Raw genomic sequence first — 13,755 nt, 5'->3', positions numbered from 1 at the left:
AAATTAGCTGCGCAAGCGCAGTCCCCTCGACTAGTTGTTCATAGTCATGGAAACGACTAACTATATGTATTTGCTCTACATTTGTGGTAATTAGCTCACTTAGTCTCAATATAATTATAATACCACAACTAATATAATATAATACCACAACTAATATAATTATAATACCACAACTTTCGTAAGCCTTTGAATTTATGTATATATATATATACATAAATCTAAAAATTCATATAGTACATGTCAACCAGCAGTGGAAGCTGTGTGCGATTAGGTATGCAGTGGCTTAGGGGCCCAGACTTCGATCGCGACCGCACTCTCCCTGCGTACCCCGAGCAAAGCCTATCGCAGGTGATCTCGGTGTCTGATGGGCGGAAACTTGCTATTGGCATCTCTCAAGTAGGATAGCGTGGAGGGGCCGAAATCTCCTACCGAAACGGCAACATGCGGCGTTCTAGTGCCTCGCGCTTAACAAGGTATCGGGAAGCATGAACCGAAAACGGGGTTTTTTGCTTTTGAATTTTATCTTTTTGTTTATCTTTATAAAAGAAACTAGAACATCGAAGGATTCTGCAAAGAATCAAAATACTTCTGCCTCTTTGACTTATAATTTAAACCAACTCTAAACATGCTTATAAGTTTTTTACATGTTACCTTTTACTATGTAGCTTTCTCATAACTCTCTCGTGACGAACGAAAGCCTCCTTATACAATATAATTCTCTCATCATGAACAAAATCATCCATGGGCTTCATGGAAAGAAGGTATTATCTACGTTTTTATAATAGTCTTTATAAAGATAACATTTAACAAGCCAAGCAATTTGTATCGTCTAAATTGAACCTCGCTTTCAACCCTTGTGTTATAAAATTTTGATTCATTTTGGGTAGTAAATTTCTTTTTACCTTACAATATTACCATGATTCAATCCAGAAAGGAACTTCTCTTCTCGAGTAATTTTGCGATTAAACAGTATACTTTTCGGATTCAAATGATTTCTTTTGATCGCATAGAGACAATCGTCCAATTTAATATGTACCTAAGCGTATATAAAGCATTTCCAAATGACGTACAAAATTTCTTTCACATGACCAAATTACCGTCTATTTAAACGATGTATGTAATAAAAAGTCCCCTTGACAACTGAAGCAAACCCTCCTTTTTTCAAGCATTTGCAACACCTCAAATTCATTCCGAACTCTTGAATTTCTTGCAGCGTGGACGAAAAAATGTCTGTTACCACTTCGTACTGAACGTTACCTTCGCCACAATAATCGTATGTGATATCGTCACGGTTTATTAATATTAAGAAACTATTTATAGCAATGTCACCTGTTTACGTACTTGATCTATGCCTCTCTCAATGTACTTAAACATTGAGAGGCAGTTTGATACGCCAACGGCCGACGTGGGAAAGCGAAGGCGGTGCAATTGGTGGCGAATAAACATTTCCTAATGTTATATATATACATTCTTACAACACCTGAGCAATTTTAAGGAGCATTTGTTAACATAACCTACGTTTGTTTGCCACCTAATGTCTATAGTGGAAATTGCCGTATTTTTTCATTCGCAGACAGGAAAGTAGAACTGAAAAAGTTCGCACTGCATTGACGTGTGTAAACATCAGGTGGAGGTGTGAAAACTTACGGCTTTATCGTACGAACATACGTTCGGGCTTGATATTGGAGTCTCGCATCGATCTTTGTGCAAAATATCAGCGAGCTGTTGCACAGCCAACCAACGACAACATTTATATCGAATGTACATGATGTTTGAAAATGCATTCGACGTTTTCATATAATCTTTTAACAATTTTAACAATTTTACAAAACTCGTTGTCGACAAAAAACGACATTTCTAGATGGAATCCTTTCACAACCCTCATTGTCCGGTTTGTCACGGTGCGTGTACATCGCGATTTTTACCAACGAAAATAATATTGTACCCAATCATCCACGTGACAAGCAAAGTCGTACAACAAGTGCACAACGATTTTTGGTAATCAACAGTGGCGTAAGCAGCTTCAGTCTTTCATATCCTCATGATAGCGTCTTGGTGTTTTAATCAATGGTTTTAATGCGCCGGTTCACTTGGCCCATAGTGCATCGCGATGCGACGGCGGATAATCTGCCTTCAATGTAAGTAAGTACATATGAGCCGATGAAAATTGACCATTCTAGGCATATAAACGCCATAATAGAAACATGTTCGCCCGCAGTAAAGATCACACAAAGATGGCGAACGTCCGTGACCTGCAGGCGGCGCTAAGTGAAAGGGATAAGGAATTGCAAATAAAGGAAAACCGCATTCAAGTGTTGGAATCCGAGTTGAAACGTAAGGACGAGCAGATCCGTAAGATCGAATCGGAATTGGATAAATACCGTTCCGTTCTTAAACCAACGACCACGAATGTTCCTAAATCCCGGTTGCCAAGGCTTGGAATATCAGCGGAGCCGACGTTCGCCAAACACATCGAAGAAAGGATATCAAAGCGAACAGCATCATTAGACCATCATGACAAGTCTCTCAGGCAAGCTATTATATTTAAACATACGTAAAGATTTCAAAACATCACGACGATGTCCGGCCTACGTGTTTATGTAGAAAAGCGTCGTCGCCGTCGCCGTAGATAATGAAACGGCTTCGATTAAATGACGGCCATTTGAGACACGAAAGAAACCTTTATAACCGAAACTAGATAATATATTCTAATCGGAATTGGCAAATTAAGAAAGCCACACGGGTTATGTATTGACTGAAACTAATCCTGTCCAGATAACGTGAACTTTTGTTTAGCAAGCTCGGAAAATGTACACGGGCGCACAGCATCTTTCTCCGTTTAATCAGGGCAAAATGTGCAAGATGTTGAGGCGAAAGTCACTCGATAGGCATTCACGAGTTGTGTTCATCCGTATTTAGCATCAAATCTTACTTGTATTATATGAAATGCAAACTCATAACAGCTTTAACTTTAATATTTTGATTGTGTGCTTATAGGGGGCTAAAGCAGCAGCATTTCATGCGACGATCGTTATATATGAATTGCCATTTATCATTAACGTTCAATATCTTACTCTGCATAATTAAAATATTTGGAATTTACCGTGAACATGTACAAAAGTGATCGGAGTACATTTTCCACAATTGTCTACATGCACGGCGTTGTATAAATTGCAATGTTTCTTTGAATATACCAACAACATAGAAACTTATACGCAAAGCTACACTAGCGCTACATGTGTTAACTTGCGTTCATTTGGATGGGCTTGCAAATCGTTCAATTAAACAAAAGATCGGTCTCGTTCACTGCATTGGCATGTAGTATGAAACCAGAGCTTTCATTTTTAGTTAAGCGTGATGGGTTCAAACTTCATGGCAGGCAATTAATGAGCCCATAATTTTTCATTGTTCGATTTTGTGAATGTACATTAAGAAATAAGATAAATTTTAGAAGTCCATGCGTTTTATATTTCGAATGAAAATCCCATAACAAGACTATCCTTGACTTCGATCTCCCAGCATATCGATCTCTGAAGACCAACACTGCATTATTATTATTCGTGTTTCTGGATTTGTTTGTAGCAATTATAGCACACAATATTATCGTATACAAGTATTATGAAGGGATTTGATTTCAATGAAACAATAGCATCCTCACAATGCTGAGTCATTAAATATTTCAAAGAGAATTTGTCGGCTTTTCCTGCCTTACACAGTGAACATTCAATTATGTCTTTTTTATGTCACTATGCAGTTTAAGGACGAAATAAATACAGACCCCAATGTTACCTATGCATTTCGCTCGAAAACATTCGAGATTTGCTGGTTTTATTTGCGAGAATGCTGAAACGGAGCTCGGTTGACAAGTCATTGTTGTTGTACTTAATTGTTCGAGTAGTATCGAGCAAAAATCATCTGCACGCAAAATCCGGCCAACAAAATGCACAATTTAATAAAACGCACGGTAGGGCGATTTACGTGCAATTTATAAAAGGAACTACCTCGGTCTATCGTACGTAAATAAACACCTGTCCCTTGTGGCAAGATAAAGTGGGCAAAAAAAAATAAAATCGAGACCTTGCCTTTGCATGCTTTACAAGTATGTTGTTCTCAAAAATAGACCATTAAAATGTCTGTGCAATATTGCAGACACCGAAGTTTCTCGTGTCAGTTTTATGGTATTTAGAAGTTAAGCGTTTTTTGTCAGATTTATCTTTCAACACCACCGAATTTGTCTGATACAAAAGTATAAGCCTTTTTGCGTAATAGCTTCGTGTTTGAGTACGAAATAGAAAGACCACTATTCGAGCGAAACATATTTCTCACTGGAAAATTATTGTTTCCTAGTATTATAAATCATGATGGTACGAAAGTCGCTGCTTTGTGAACAAGATGAACATGTAACAAATTATTTTAATTTCTTTGCTCGTCCATCGTTAACCACAAAACATAGGTGAACCAAAGCCTGCTTGTTACTTTCATTATTGCCCACATAAAAGGATAATAAACCACTATGTTTAACAACATGTGAGAAATCGACTGTGCAGTCCCAAACACGCATTGCTTACACAAGGAAACTTTTGCAGGCTTTTTAGTCATTCACACATCAATGACAAGACAATTCTCTGAGCGTGCAAGATTTGTCTAAAATTGCATGCAAGGCATGCAATGTAGTCGAGAATTCTGCACATTGTTACTATGAAGCGCGCACCGCAAAATGACAAACAGCCTCGTTCGTTACATTAAATTATAATAACATACTCACGGATATTTTTTACGAAATGTAACAAGGAATTTTCGTTTTTTTAAACTTATTATACGGATGGAAAAGTCTTTTGTCTACCCACCCTCGCAGTCCTCTTAGACACAGCTTGAAAATTCATCTCACACGTTCGAGTGTATGTTTTGCAGTAGGAGCTCTCACTTAAATGACATTACAAGGATTTATCACACTCGGTCACAGCTTGATCTCCTAAATAAAAATGTTAAAAAAATTGACATCTTGACAAAGCCATTGTTTGTTGATGTCTCAAAGATATAGCTTTTTAATCGAGTGTATACGCTATCGAAATTTTCAATTAGAATTTCGAAATTGTTTTTTGTGTCAAATTAATGGTAGATATAAATTGATTATGCATACATACATGCGTAGCAAAATTGCAACAAAACCAACTCGTATATTGAAATTGTTCAATTCACATGAATTTAAAAAGTTGTATAACTCGAGTGTATAACTCAATTTGTTTCACGCATAATACTTGTATTTGTCCATTGATCTCAAATCGTATCTTATGAACTTAAGTTCCAGATTTGCACTTGTTATTTAGGTCGAAAGAATTGATTAAAGAAGCGATTCTCGACAATGACTTTCTCAAAAATCTCGAGGCATCGCAAATTCGTGAAGTTGTTGAGTGCATGTACGAGAAAACGTTCAAGAAAGATGAAGTTATAATACAGGAGGGTGACACTGGATCACATCTTTACGTATTAGAAGGTATTGTCGTATATAGTGAGCGTCGTTTAAAGTCACCCTTCCCCCGTACCAACCAAGGTCGTGGGAAGGGGAGGAAGAAGGCAAATGGACTCTCTCACAATTTTTTAAAACGAGAGGCAACGCCTCCCCCCCAACATGCATTAATAGAACATTATCATTTTACGTGCATTTGTACGATGCCCCCCCCCCCTCATTATATAAAGTTTCCTGCTAAATAGTTGCTTTTCTCTAAGAAATTATCCAATCAATGCTTTTTTTTTGAATTCGGTCGAATTTAGATGGGAAATGTGTTGTGTCGAAAGAAGGACAGTTGCTTGGAAACATGGGGCCGGGAAAGGCCTTTGGAGAGTTGGCGATTTTATATAACTGTACAAGAACTGCCACGGTTAAAGGTACCGTAGCCTGCATAAAGCATCGCTTTTTTCAAAAAGAAATCTTACAAGTCCGATGACTTATGTAGGAGAGGTTTAAACATACTCAACGAAACGAATACTTCTCCTTTCCTACTAGCCACTATTAATGCGTCACTATGGGTGATAAATCGTCAGACATTTCAAACAATCATGATGAAGACTGGACTCATGCGTCAAGCGGAACATATGGAATTCTTAAAGAGGTCAGTTTTCTTACGTTGCGCATGAATATGTGAGCATGCGCATTCGATTCGAATGGAAGGTCTTCATTGTCTGCTGGTCGTTGCAGTGTTCCACTGTTGAAAGAGCTCGGGGAAGATGCATTGCACAAAATCGCCGACGTAATAGACGAACAGCATTATGATGAAGGTGAATACGTTATTCGACAAGGTGCCCGCGGCGAAACATTCTTTATCATCAAAAAGGGAACGGTGAGTACACAACAGGGTTGAAATGGGTAATAGGTGTAATTTGATAGCGTGGACAACTCGATTATGATATGAGAAATCCAGCACTGATAGATAATTTTCAAATCCATTTCCGGGAAGAGGGAATAACAGGATCACCATATGTTATTTGTGGATGTGGAGTGTTTGTAGAGGTATATCATAGGTTATGGTTAATGATATTTTTCTTATTACCTTCATAGATCATAGTCACGATGCGTCAGAATGTCCATGATGAGCCGACAATGATAAGAGAGATGACGTCGGGTGAATACTTCGGAGAGAAAGCTCTCAAAGGGTAACAATAGAAAAACAAATATATATTATCTGTTAATATTAACTGATTTTTGGATTGGTGGTTTTGTCGTTGGTCACTTAAGGGTCCTTTGCTTTTAATTCAATGAAAGTTCCATTTTACATATTACCAATTAATATTAACTGATTTCTTGACTGGTGGTTTCGTCATTGGTTACTTAAGGATCCTTTGCTTTTAATTCAATGAAAGTTCCATTTTACATATTACCAATTAATATTAACTGATTTCTTGACTGGTGGTTTCGTCGTTGGTCACTTAAGGGTCCTTTGCTTTTAATTCAATGAAAGTTCCATTTAAGGTTCCGTTGTCATTCTATCATAGTAGCTCAAAGGCTGTGGGATTTTATTCGTATTTGAAATAATCTAGTTTTTCTTTTCTTATTTTAGTGATGATTTTCGTACCGCCAATTGTATCGCTGGAAAAGGGGGAACGCATTGTTTGGTTTTGGATAGAGAGTAATGACTTATATAATCTTCTTACATTGCAATAACAACATTTTATATCTAACGTAAAATGAACTTTTTTCAAAGGGCGTACAGTCAGTTTATCAATGGTCTACAATTCAAGGAATACGACGACAAAACTGAAACACCAGCCTCAGTTAAATTAGAGTGAGTAATATTTATATTGATGATCAACAATTGGCATACACAGAACAATCAGTCGTTCAATTAAGACAATTTTGAGTTAGATTAGAACAAATGGTTGTTACATTTGAACAGTTTGTGGACAAATTAGAACAATTCTCCGTAAAATTAGAACAACTGATATTTCGATTAGATGAAGCGATAATTAGATCACGAATGTAGGATTCATTTAGAATAATCAATTGTTAAATTAGAGCATTCCATGTTTTAATTAAAACAATCTATGGTGTGATTAGAGATAGCATGGTGATTCTATTTTATAACATCACATACATTTGACAATGAAAAATTATCTTCACAAATGATCATCATCCTTGTAAATATTTGGAGAAATCACCTGTGTTGTTTTCATAGAAAACTCCGAGAACAAGAGAGCGAGTACGCCCACATTCATCTGGAAGATTTAACAGTGATAAAAACACTCGGCGTTGGAGGATTTGGAAGAGTTGAGCTGGTATATTTTACATGCCAGCTTTTGAAATAGCCACTGACCACTGATCTCAAAATAAGACTTTTTTTTCCAGGTGAAATCAACCAAAGACAAAAGGACGTTCGCGTTAAAACAACTGAAAAAGCATCACATAGTGGAAACACGACAACAAGACCACATCATGTCGGAGAAAAGGATCATGTTTGAAGCACAATCTCCGTTTATAGTAAGGTGGGTTCTCCGTTTGTAGTTTGGCGAGGGAAGTGTAAAATCCAAGATTTTAGGATACGTGATTTCTTCATGGTGACCGGTAGTCAGAAAAGAACCATGCTACACGATAAATTATGAATTTCATGAAGATTCTACAAGATTGTGCTAACCATCCAAAAGGCTGGCCATGAATAATCTACAATTAACAGAACTTTCCATTTCTTTGCTTCTCTTTAGGCTGTACAAGACATTTAAGGATAACAAGTATTTGTACATGCTGTTAGAAACCTGTTTAGGCGGTGAATTATGGACTGTGCTTCGGGATAAGTAAGAAAAACAGTCATTGATTTCCACCATTATGTCAATGCGACTCCAGTTTAAATCCATGTTTATAGCCGTAGACGGGAGGGGGGATGTCATTTAAGGATAACAAGTATTTGTACATGCTGTTAGAAACCTGTTTAGGCGGTGAATTATGGACTGTGCTTCGGGATATGTAAGAAAAACAGTCATTGATTTCCACCATTACGTCAATGCGACTCCAGTTTAAATCCATGTTTATAGCCGTAGACGGGAGGGGGGGATGTCATTTAAGGATAACAAGTATTTGTACATGCTGTTAGAAACCTGTTTAGGCGGTGAATTATGGACTGTGCTTCGGGATATGTAAGAAAAACAGTCATTGATTTCCATCATTACGCCAATGCGACTCCAGTTTAAATCCATGTTTATAGCCGTAGACGGGAGGGGGGATGTCATTTAAGGATAACAAGTATTTGTACATGCTGTTAGAAACCTGTTTAGGCGGTGAATTATGGACTGTGCTTCGGAATATGTAAGAAAAACAGTCATTGATTTCCATCATTACGTCAATTCGACTCCAGTTTAAATCCATGTTTATAGCCGTAGACGGGAGGGGGGATGTCATTTTTTTTCTGTTTTGACCTTCTTGTAAAATTAGTATTGTACACGTTGGATGTATGTAGAAGAAAAGAGCAACATTTAAACTTCATTATTTTCATGCATTGCAGATCGTCGTTTGATGACAGCACATGCAGGTTTTATGTTGCCTGTGTGTTGGAAGCATTCAGCTATCTTCATTCCAACGGAATTGTTTACAGGGATCTGAAGGTAAACATGACGTCGTGACGAACACTTGGATGATGGTTTAATGTTTCATTTCATATGCACTTTAACTTTATCACTTTAACCTTACGTCGCTTCCTACGTCTCGTTTGTAGCCGGAAAATCTTCTTCTCGATAACAAAGGTTATTGTAAATTGGTGGGTGTTTTCTTTTTTTTCTGCAAAAGTTTAAAGCGAGTGACAGTTTTAGTTTTGGTCTGTGATGCAACTGAACTAAATGTAACATATTCTCATGTTCAACGATGTCAAGGTTGACTTTGGTTTCGCAAAGAAGATTGGCTTCGGTCGTAAAACATGGACGTTTTGTGGCACACCGGAATATGTTGCACCCGAGATCATCTTGAATAAGGTGACAGTTTACTACTTTTAGTCACTCCAGTTCACTAGAAACCAGAATAATAGACGTGAGAACGTCCAAGCCTACACGCCTGGTAACTTATAGTTATATGCTTTCCTTTACATGAAGGGCCACGATTTGTCAGCCGACTACTGGTCACTTGGTATACTCATGTACGAGCTCTTGACCGGAAGGTAGCTACAATTGCACGATGTCAATAGCAAGTCGTATTGTTACCAGGAAATTTTGCTTGTTTCATTTAGTCCACCGTTTTGTGGAGCGGATCCCATGAAGACTTACAACATCATCTTACGTGGAATGGATATGATCGAGTTTCCACGAAAGATTACGAGAAACGCTCACGTGCTTATCAAGAAGCTCTGCAGGTATTTTTTAATTAATATTCGTGGACGGATCGATCTTGTCAAGCTAACATAAATATATACGCCAGCTTCACTAGCTGTTTAGTCCAGGATGACGGATATTAATCCACAAAAAAATAGCTTGACTAGTTTTTAGTTGCGAGAAGATAAGATATTGTTAACGACAGTCTAGCTTTAACTAGCGACTTACTTCAGGATTAGACACCATTCCACAAAAGTATTGCTTGACTATCTTTTAGTTACATGAAGGTAAGTCACCGTTAACAATTGTCAACCATGACCAGCTCTCACTTGCAGGAAGATGACATTAAATCAGCGACAAGTATTGCAAGAAGATATGATCCTGTTAACGGAAGTCTAGCCTGACCAGCTCTTAGTTGCAAGAAAGTAACATACTCAATGACTGGCTCTTAGTTGCAAGGAAATAACATACTCAATGACCTGCTCTTAGTTGCAAGAAAATAACATACTCAATGACCTGCTCTTAGTTGCAAGAAAATAACGTACTCAATGACCTGCTCTTAGTTGCAAGAAAATAACTACTCAATGACCAGCTCTTAGTTGCAAGAAAATAACATACTCAATGACCAGCTCTTAGTTGCAAGAAAATAACATACTCAATGACCAGCTCTTAGTTGCAAGAAAATAACATACTCAATGACCAGCTCTTAGTTGCAAGAAAATAACATACTCAATGACCTGCTCTTAGTTGCAAGAAAATAACATACTCAATGACCAGCTCTTAGTTGCAAGAAAATAACATACTCAATGACCTGCTCTTAGTTGCAAGAAAATAACGTACTCAATGACCTGCTCTTAGTTGCAAGAAAATAACATACTCAATGACCAGCTCTTAGTTGCAAGAAAATAACATACTCAATGACCAGCTCTTAGTTGCAAGAAAATAACATACTCAATGACCAGCTCTTAGTTGCAAGAAAATAACATACTCAATGACCAGCTCTTAGTTGCAAGAAAATAACGTACTCAATGACCTGCTCTTAGTTGCAAGAAAATAACATACTCAATGACCAGCTCTTAGTTGCAAGAAAATATAATACTCAATGACCAGCTCTTAGTTGCAAGAAAATAACATACTCAATGACCTGCTCTTAGTTGCAAGAAAATAACATACTCAATGACCAGCTCTTAGTTGCAAGAAAATAACATACTCGATGACCAGCTTTTAACTTAAGAAAGGAAAAAGAACACAACCTTTGGTTAACCGCTTAATCTTCCTACGAACTGTGACACAATCTCTTATTGAAGCCACACGGGTTTCGACTGTAAGGCAATGACTTAATCAGTCATTTTTTGTGTGATTTACGAAAGGGACAACCCTGCCGAGAGGTTAGGCTACCAGAAAGGAGGTCTGAAAGATATAATGAAGCACAGATGGTTTGATGGTTTTAACTGGGAAGGATTAAGACAGGGAAAGCTCACACCACCGATAATACCAAAGGTAAGTAGTTATAGATATCAAAGATGCAATACCATTAACAGACGTGTGAGATAGTGGAGAAAACTATGGCCTTTTCCACACGTAGCCGGGTATTTTCAAAAACGAAGGTTTTTTCTCCGTTATGGCCTTCTGTTCACACGTATCCGGCGTTTTCATTGACAAATACGGAAGTTTTTGAATACGCTCTTCAGACTGTATATTTTTGAAAACGCAGGCAAGTCGAATACGTGTGGACAGCTCAAAACGGAGATTTTCGAATACGATAGCATCAGAACTAGGATCCAGGCCACAAACTCTAATGGTTGGTGCTCTTTCAGGCATATTTTGGCGATTTAGCGTATTCATATGGAAGGTAAATACGATTTGAAAACGACACGTGCGGACGCAGTTTTTTTCAAACAGGGAGAAAAAAATCTCCGGATACGTGTGGACAAGGCCTATATATACGAAACACGAGAGCGATTGACAACTAATGTTTGCAAGTGAAACCTTTGACTGGTACATTGATTAGGCCTAGTTATTCAAAAGATAGCTGTGCTTGACAAGTTCGAATGAAAGACACTAGACGTATTTATATTGAGCAAATAAGCCAGAACTCAACTAAACTAATCTTTGCAAACTGCAGGTAAAATCTGCAACAGATGCGTCAAATTTCGACGACTATCCCCCCGATGACGACGTTCCTATCGATGATATGACAGGATGGGATCGCGACTTTTAAAAAAGACAATGAAGGTAAAATATGGTCAATACTTGATAAAATGGGGGGGGGGTGAGAGGATAAAAATTTTTTACGATATGATGGACAAAAAAAATCAATTACTACTACGTTTTTGTTTTCGGCCACTCGTTAGTAGCTTTTGACTGGTACGAAACTGGTGAAAATTTACACCGAAACTTGTTCTAAGTTTGCACATGTAGATTGTCCACTTTAGTGCAGTCGTGAAATAGACTGTTGGTGTTGGTTTTCGAAGACCTTTCAACATTCTTTGCCATGGTCATTTTCAGAGTCAACATGTTACTCCTCATGTAACGATACTCTGGGTTAAACCATTTACTTGTTTAGCAATTTTAACAGTGGATTTTGTTATTTTTGTAACTGTGAAAAACCACAGTATATAAATTGGAAATATTGTTTTGGTCGGCGAGCGTCTCATTTTGTGATACCTTTACCAGACCGCAGTCCGATAGTTGTACCATTGATTCCATCACAAATATAAGGTATGAAATCATCGCGCGTTGATTTCGGTTTAGTGGAATGAATTGTCTGGCTAACACATCGTACTTCATCCATTTTTACTCCAATTACGTCCTTGTTGTACCATTGATTCCATCAACAATATAACGCATGAAATCATCGTGCGTTGATTTCGGTTTTGTGAAATGATTTGACTTTAACGCACCTCATTTCATTTGTGAGTGGTTGAAACTTTGCTCTTCCTAAACAACGCACCGCTTTATCTCATGTAGCTTGCATCAATAGGAAGAGACAACCAAGAATGGATATTTTATATTGCTGTAAAAGCAACGAGGACATTGCACACAGAGACCAACGAAATTGAACAAGTAATCGGCATTTGATGTCATCTATGTCAACTAGATCAGAGATAGTCTTCTACAAATTCTTTGCTTTATTTATTGTCACAAGGCAAACACAAGATTAGATAGTTAAGGATGCACGCTGCCCGAATTTAGATTATGAAAAGATTAAAGAAGATATGTGAACTAATTAATTATAAGAGATAGGAAATCAATGGATTACAATAAGTTCAATGCAGTGTAAATATGACAAAAGACTATTTTTATTACTAAGTATTGAAGTTGTATTATAAGGATTTTAACTTATGTACAAATAAGAGAATAATTAACTATAACGAAACGATGGCTATATATGTTGCAGAAGAGACGAGAGGTGTAGCGACTTTTTGAAAAAAAATTGGACATTTCTCTGCGATAACTAAAGTTGAGAAGAATTTGTTTTCATCCCACCCAGCCGAAATTACTATTCGAGAACTATCTGGACTTATAGTTTTGTTGAAAAACTTGCTAGCCGTCCGTTTTCATCAAATTTACGAGAAAGCACTTAGGACTTCACGACACATTTCAAATAGCAGCACTTATTACGGTTACAGCAGTCAACATACGAACTGTTTAAAAGATTCTCACCTTGAGTTTAGCCTGTCTTCCCGTGTTCGTTTTTATTTACTCAAAGCTGGATGATGTATCTTCCAACTTTCAGAAATTACACAGCAAATATGCATTTCTAAATGTTAAACATAACACAAATCACACGAGCTTGGATAAAAACTTTCAACGAAAACAGAATCTTTAAACAAGTATTTGCACACTGACCCAACCTGAAAATAACAACCACTGTGTTGCTGTGCTTTACCCTGTTTTTCGTAATACGAATGTTGTATTAAAGCCAAAATAATAGCGATATTCTTTTCATTTTGCCATTTCATAGACGAC

General features: G+C 37.4%; 1 protein-coding gene across 1 annotated transcript; it reads left to right on the top strand.

Moving 5' to 3' along the window:
* Positions 1-1,804: 1,804 nt before the first annotated feature.
* Positions 1,805-13,162, top strand: LOC124439048 (cGMP-dependent protein kinase 1-like). The gene is made up of 20 exons (XM_046989249.1): positions 1,805-2,138; positions 2,219-2,530; positions 5,328-5,494; positions 5,773-5,886; positions 6,005-6,110; positions 6,197-6,338; positions 6,557-6,651; positions 7,056-7,124; positions 7,200-7,280; positions 7,671-7,770; positions 7,841-7,977; positions 8,194-8,283; positions 8,988-9,087; positions 9,198-9,239; positions 9,352-9,450; positions 9,568-9,632; positions 9,702-9,824; positions 11,154-11,283; positions 11,909-12,018; positions 12,754-13,162. The coding sequence occupies exons 1-19, from the start codon at positions 2,068-2,070 to the stop codon at positions 12,002-12,004; spliced, it is 2,139 nt and encodes a 712-aa protein (XP_046845205.1). The 5' UTR covers positions 1,805-2,067; the 3' UTR covers positions 12,005-12,018; positions 12,754-13,162.
* The last annotated feature ends 593 nt before the right edge of the window (positions 13,163-13,755 follow it).

This window comes from Xenia sp. Carnegie-2017, unplaced genomic scaffold (genome assembly GCF_021976095.1).
Source record: "Xenia sp. Carnegie-2017 unplaced genomic scaffold, XeniaSp_v1 HiC_scaffold_19, whole genome shotgun sequence".
Lineage (NCBI taxonomy): Eukaryota > Metazoa > Cnidaria > Anthozoa > Malacalcyonacea > Xeniidae > Xenia > Xenia sp. Carnegie-2017.
The sequence above is the reverse complement of the archived record's forward strand: the minus strand, read 5'-3'. Positions and strand labels throughout refer to the sequence as shown.

What these genes read in the sequence shown, in the direction of transcription:
- LOC124439048 (XM_046989249.1), top strand. Translation starts at nt 2,068, where the DNA reads ATGGTTTTAATGCGCCGGTTCACTTGGCCCATAGTGCATCGCGATGCG. An exon ending in ACATCTTTACGTATTAGAAG is followed by an intron (nt 5,495 to 5,772) that starts GTATTGTCGTAT and finishes GGTCGAATTTAG; the next exon opens with ATGGGAAATGTGTTGTGTCG. An exon ending in CCAGCCTCAGTTAAATTAGA is followed by an intron (nt 7,281 to 7,670) that starts GTGAGTAATATT and finishes TTGTTTTCATAG; the next exon opens with AAAACTCCGAGAACAAGAGA.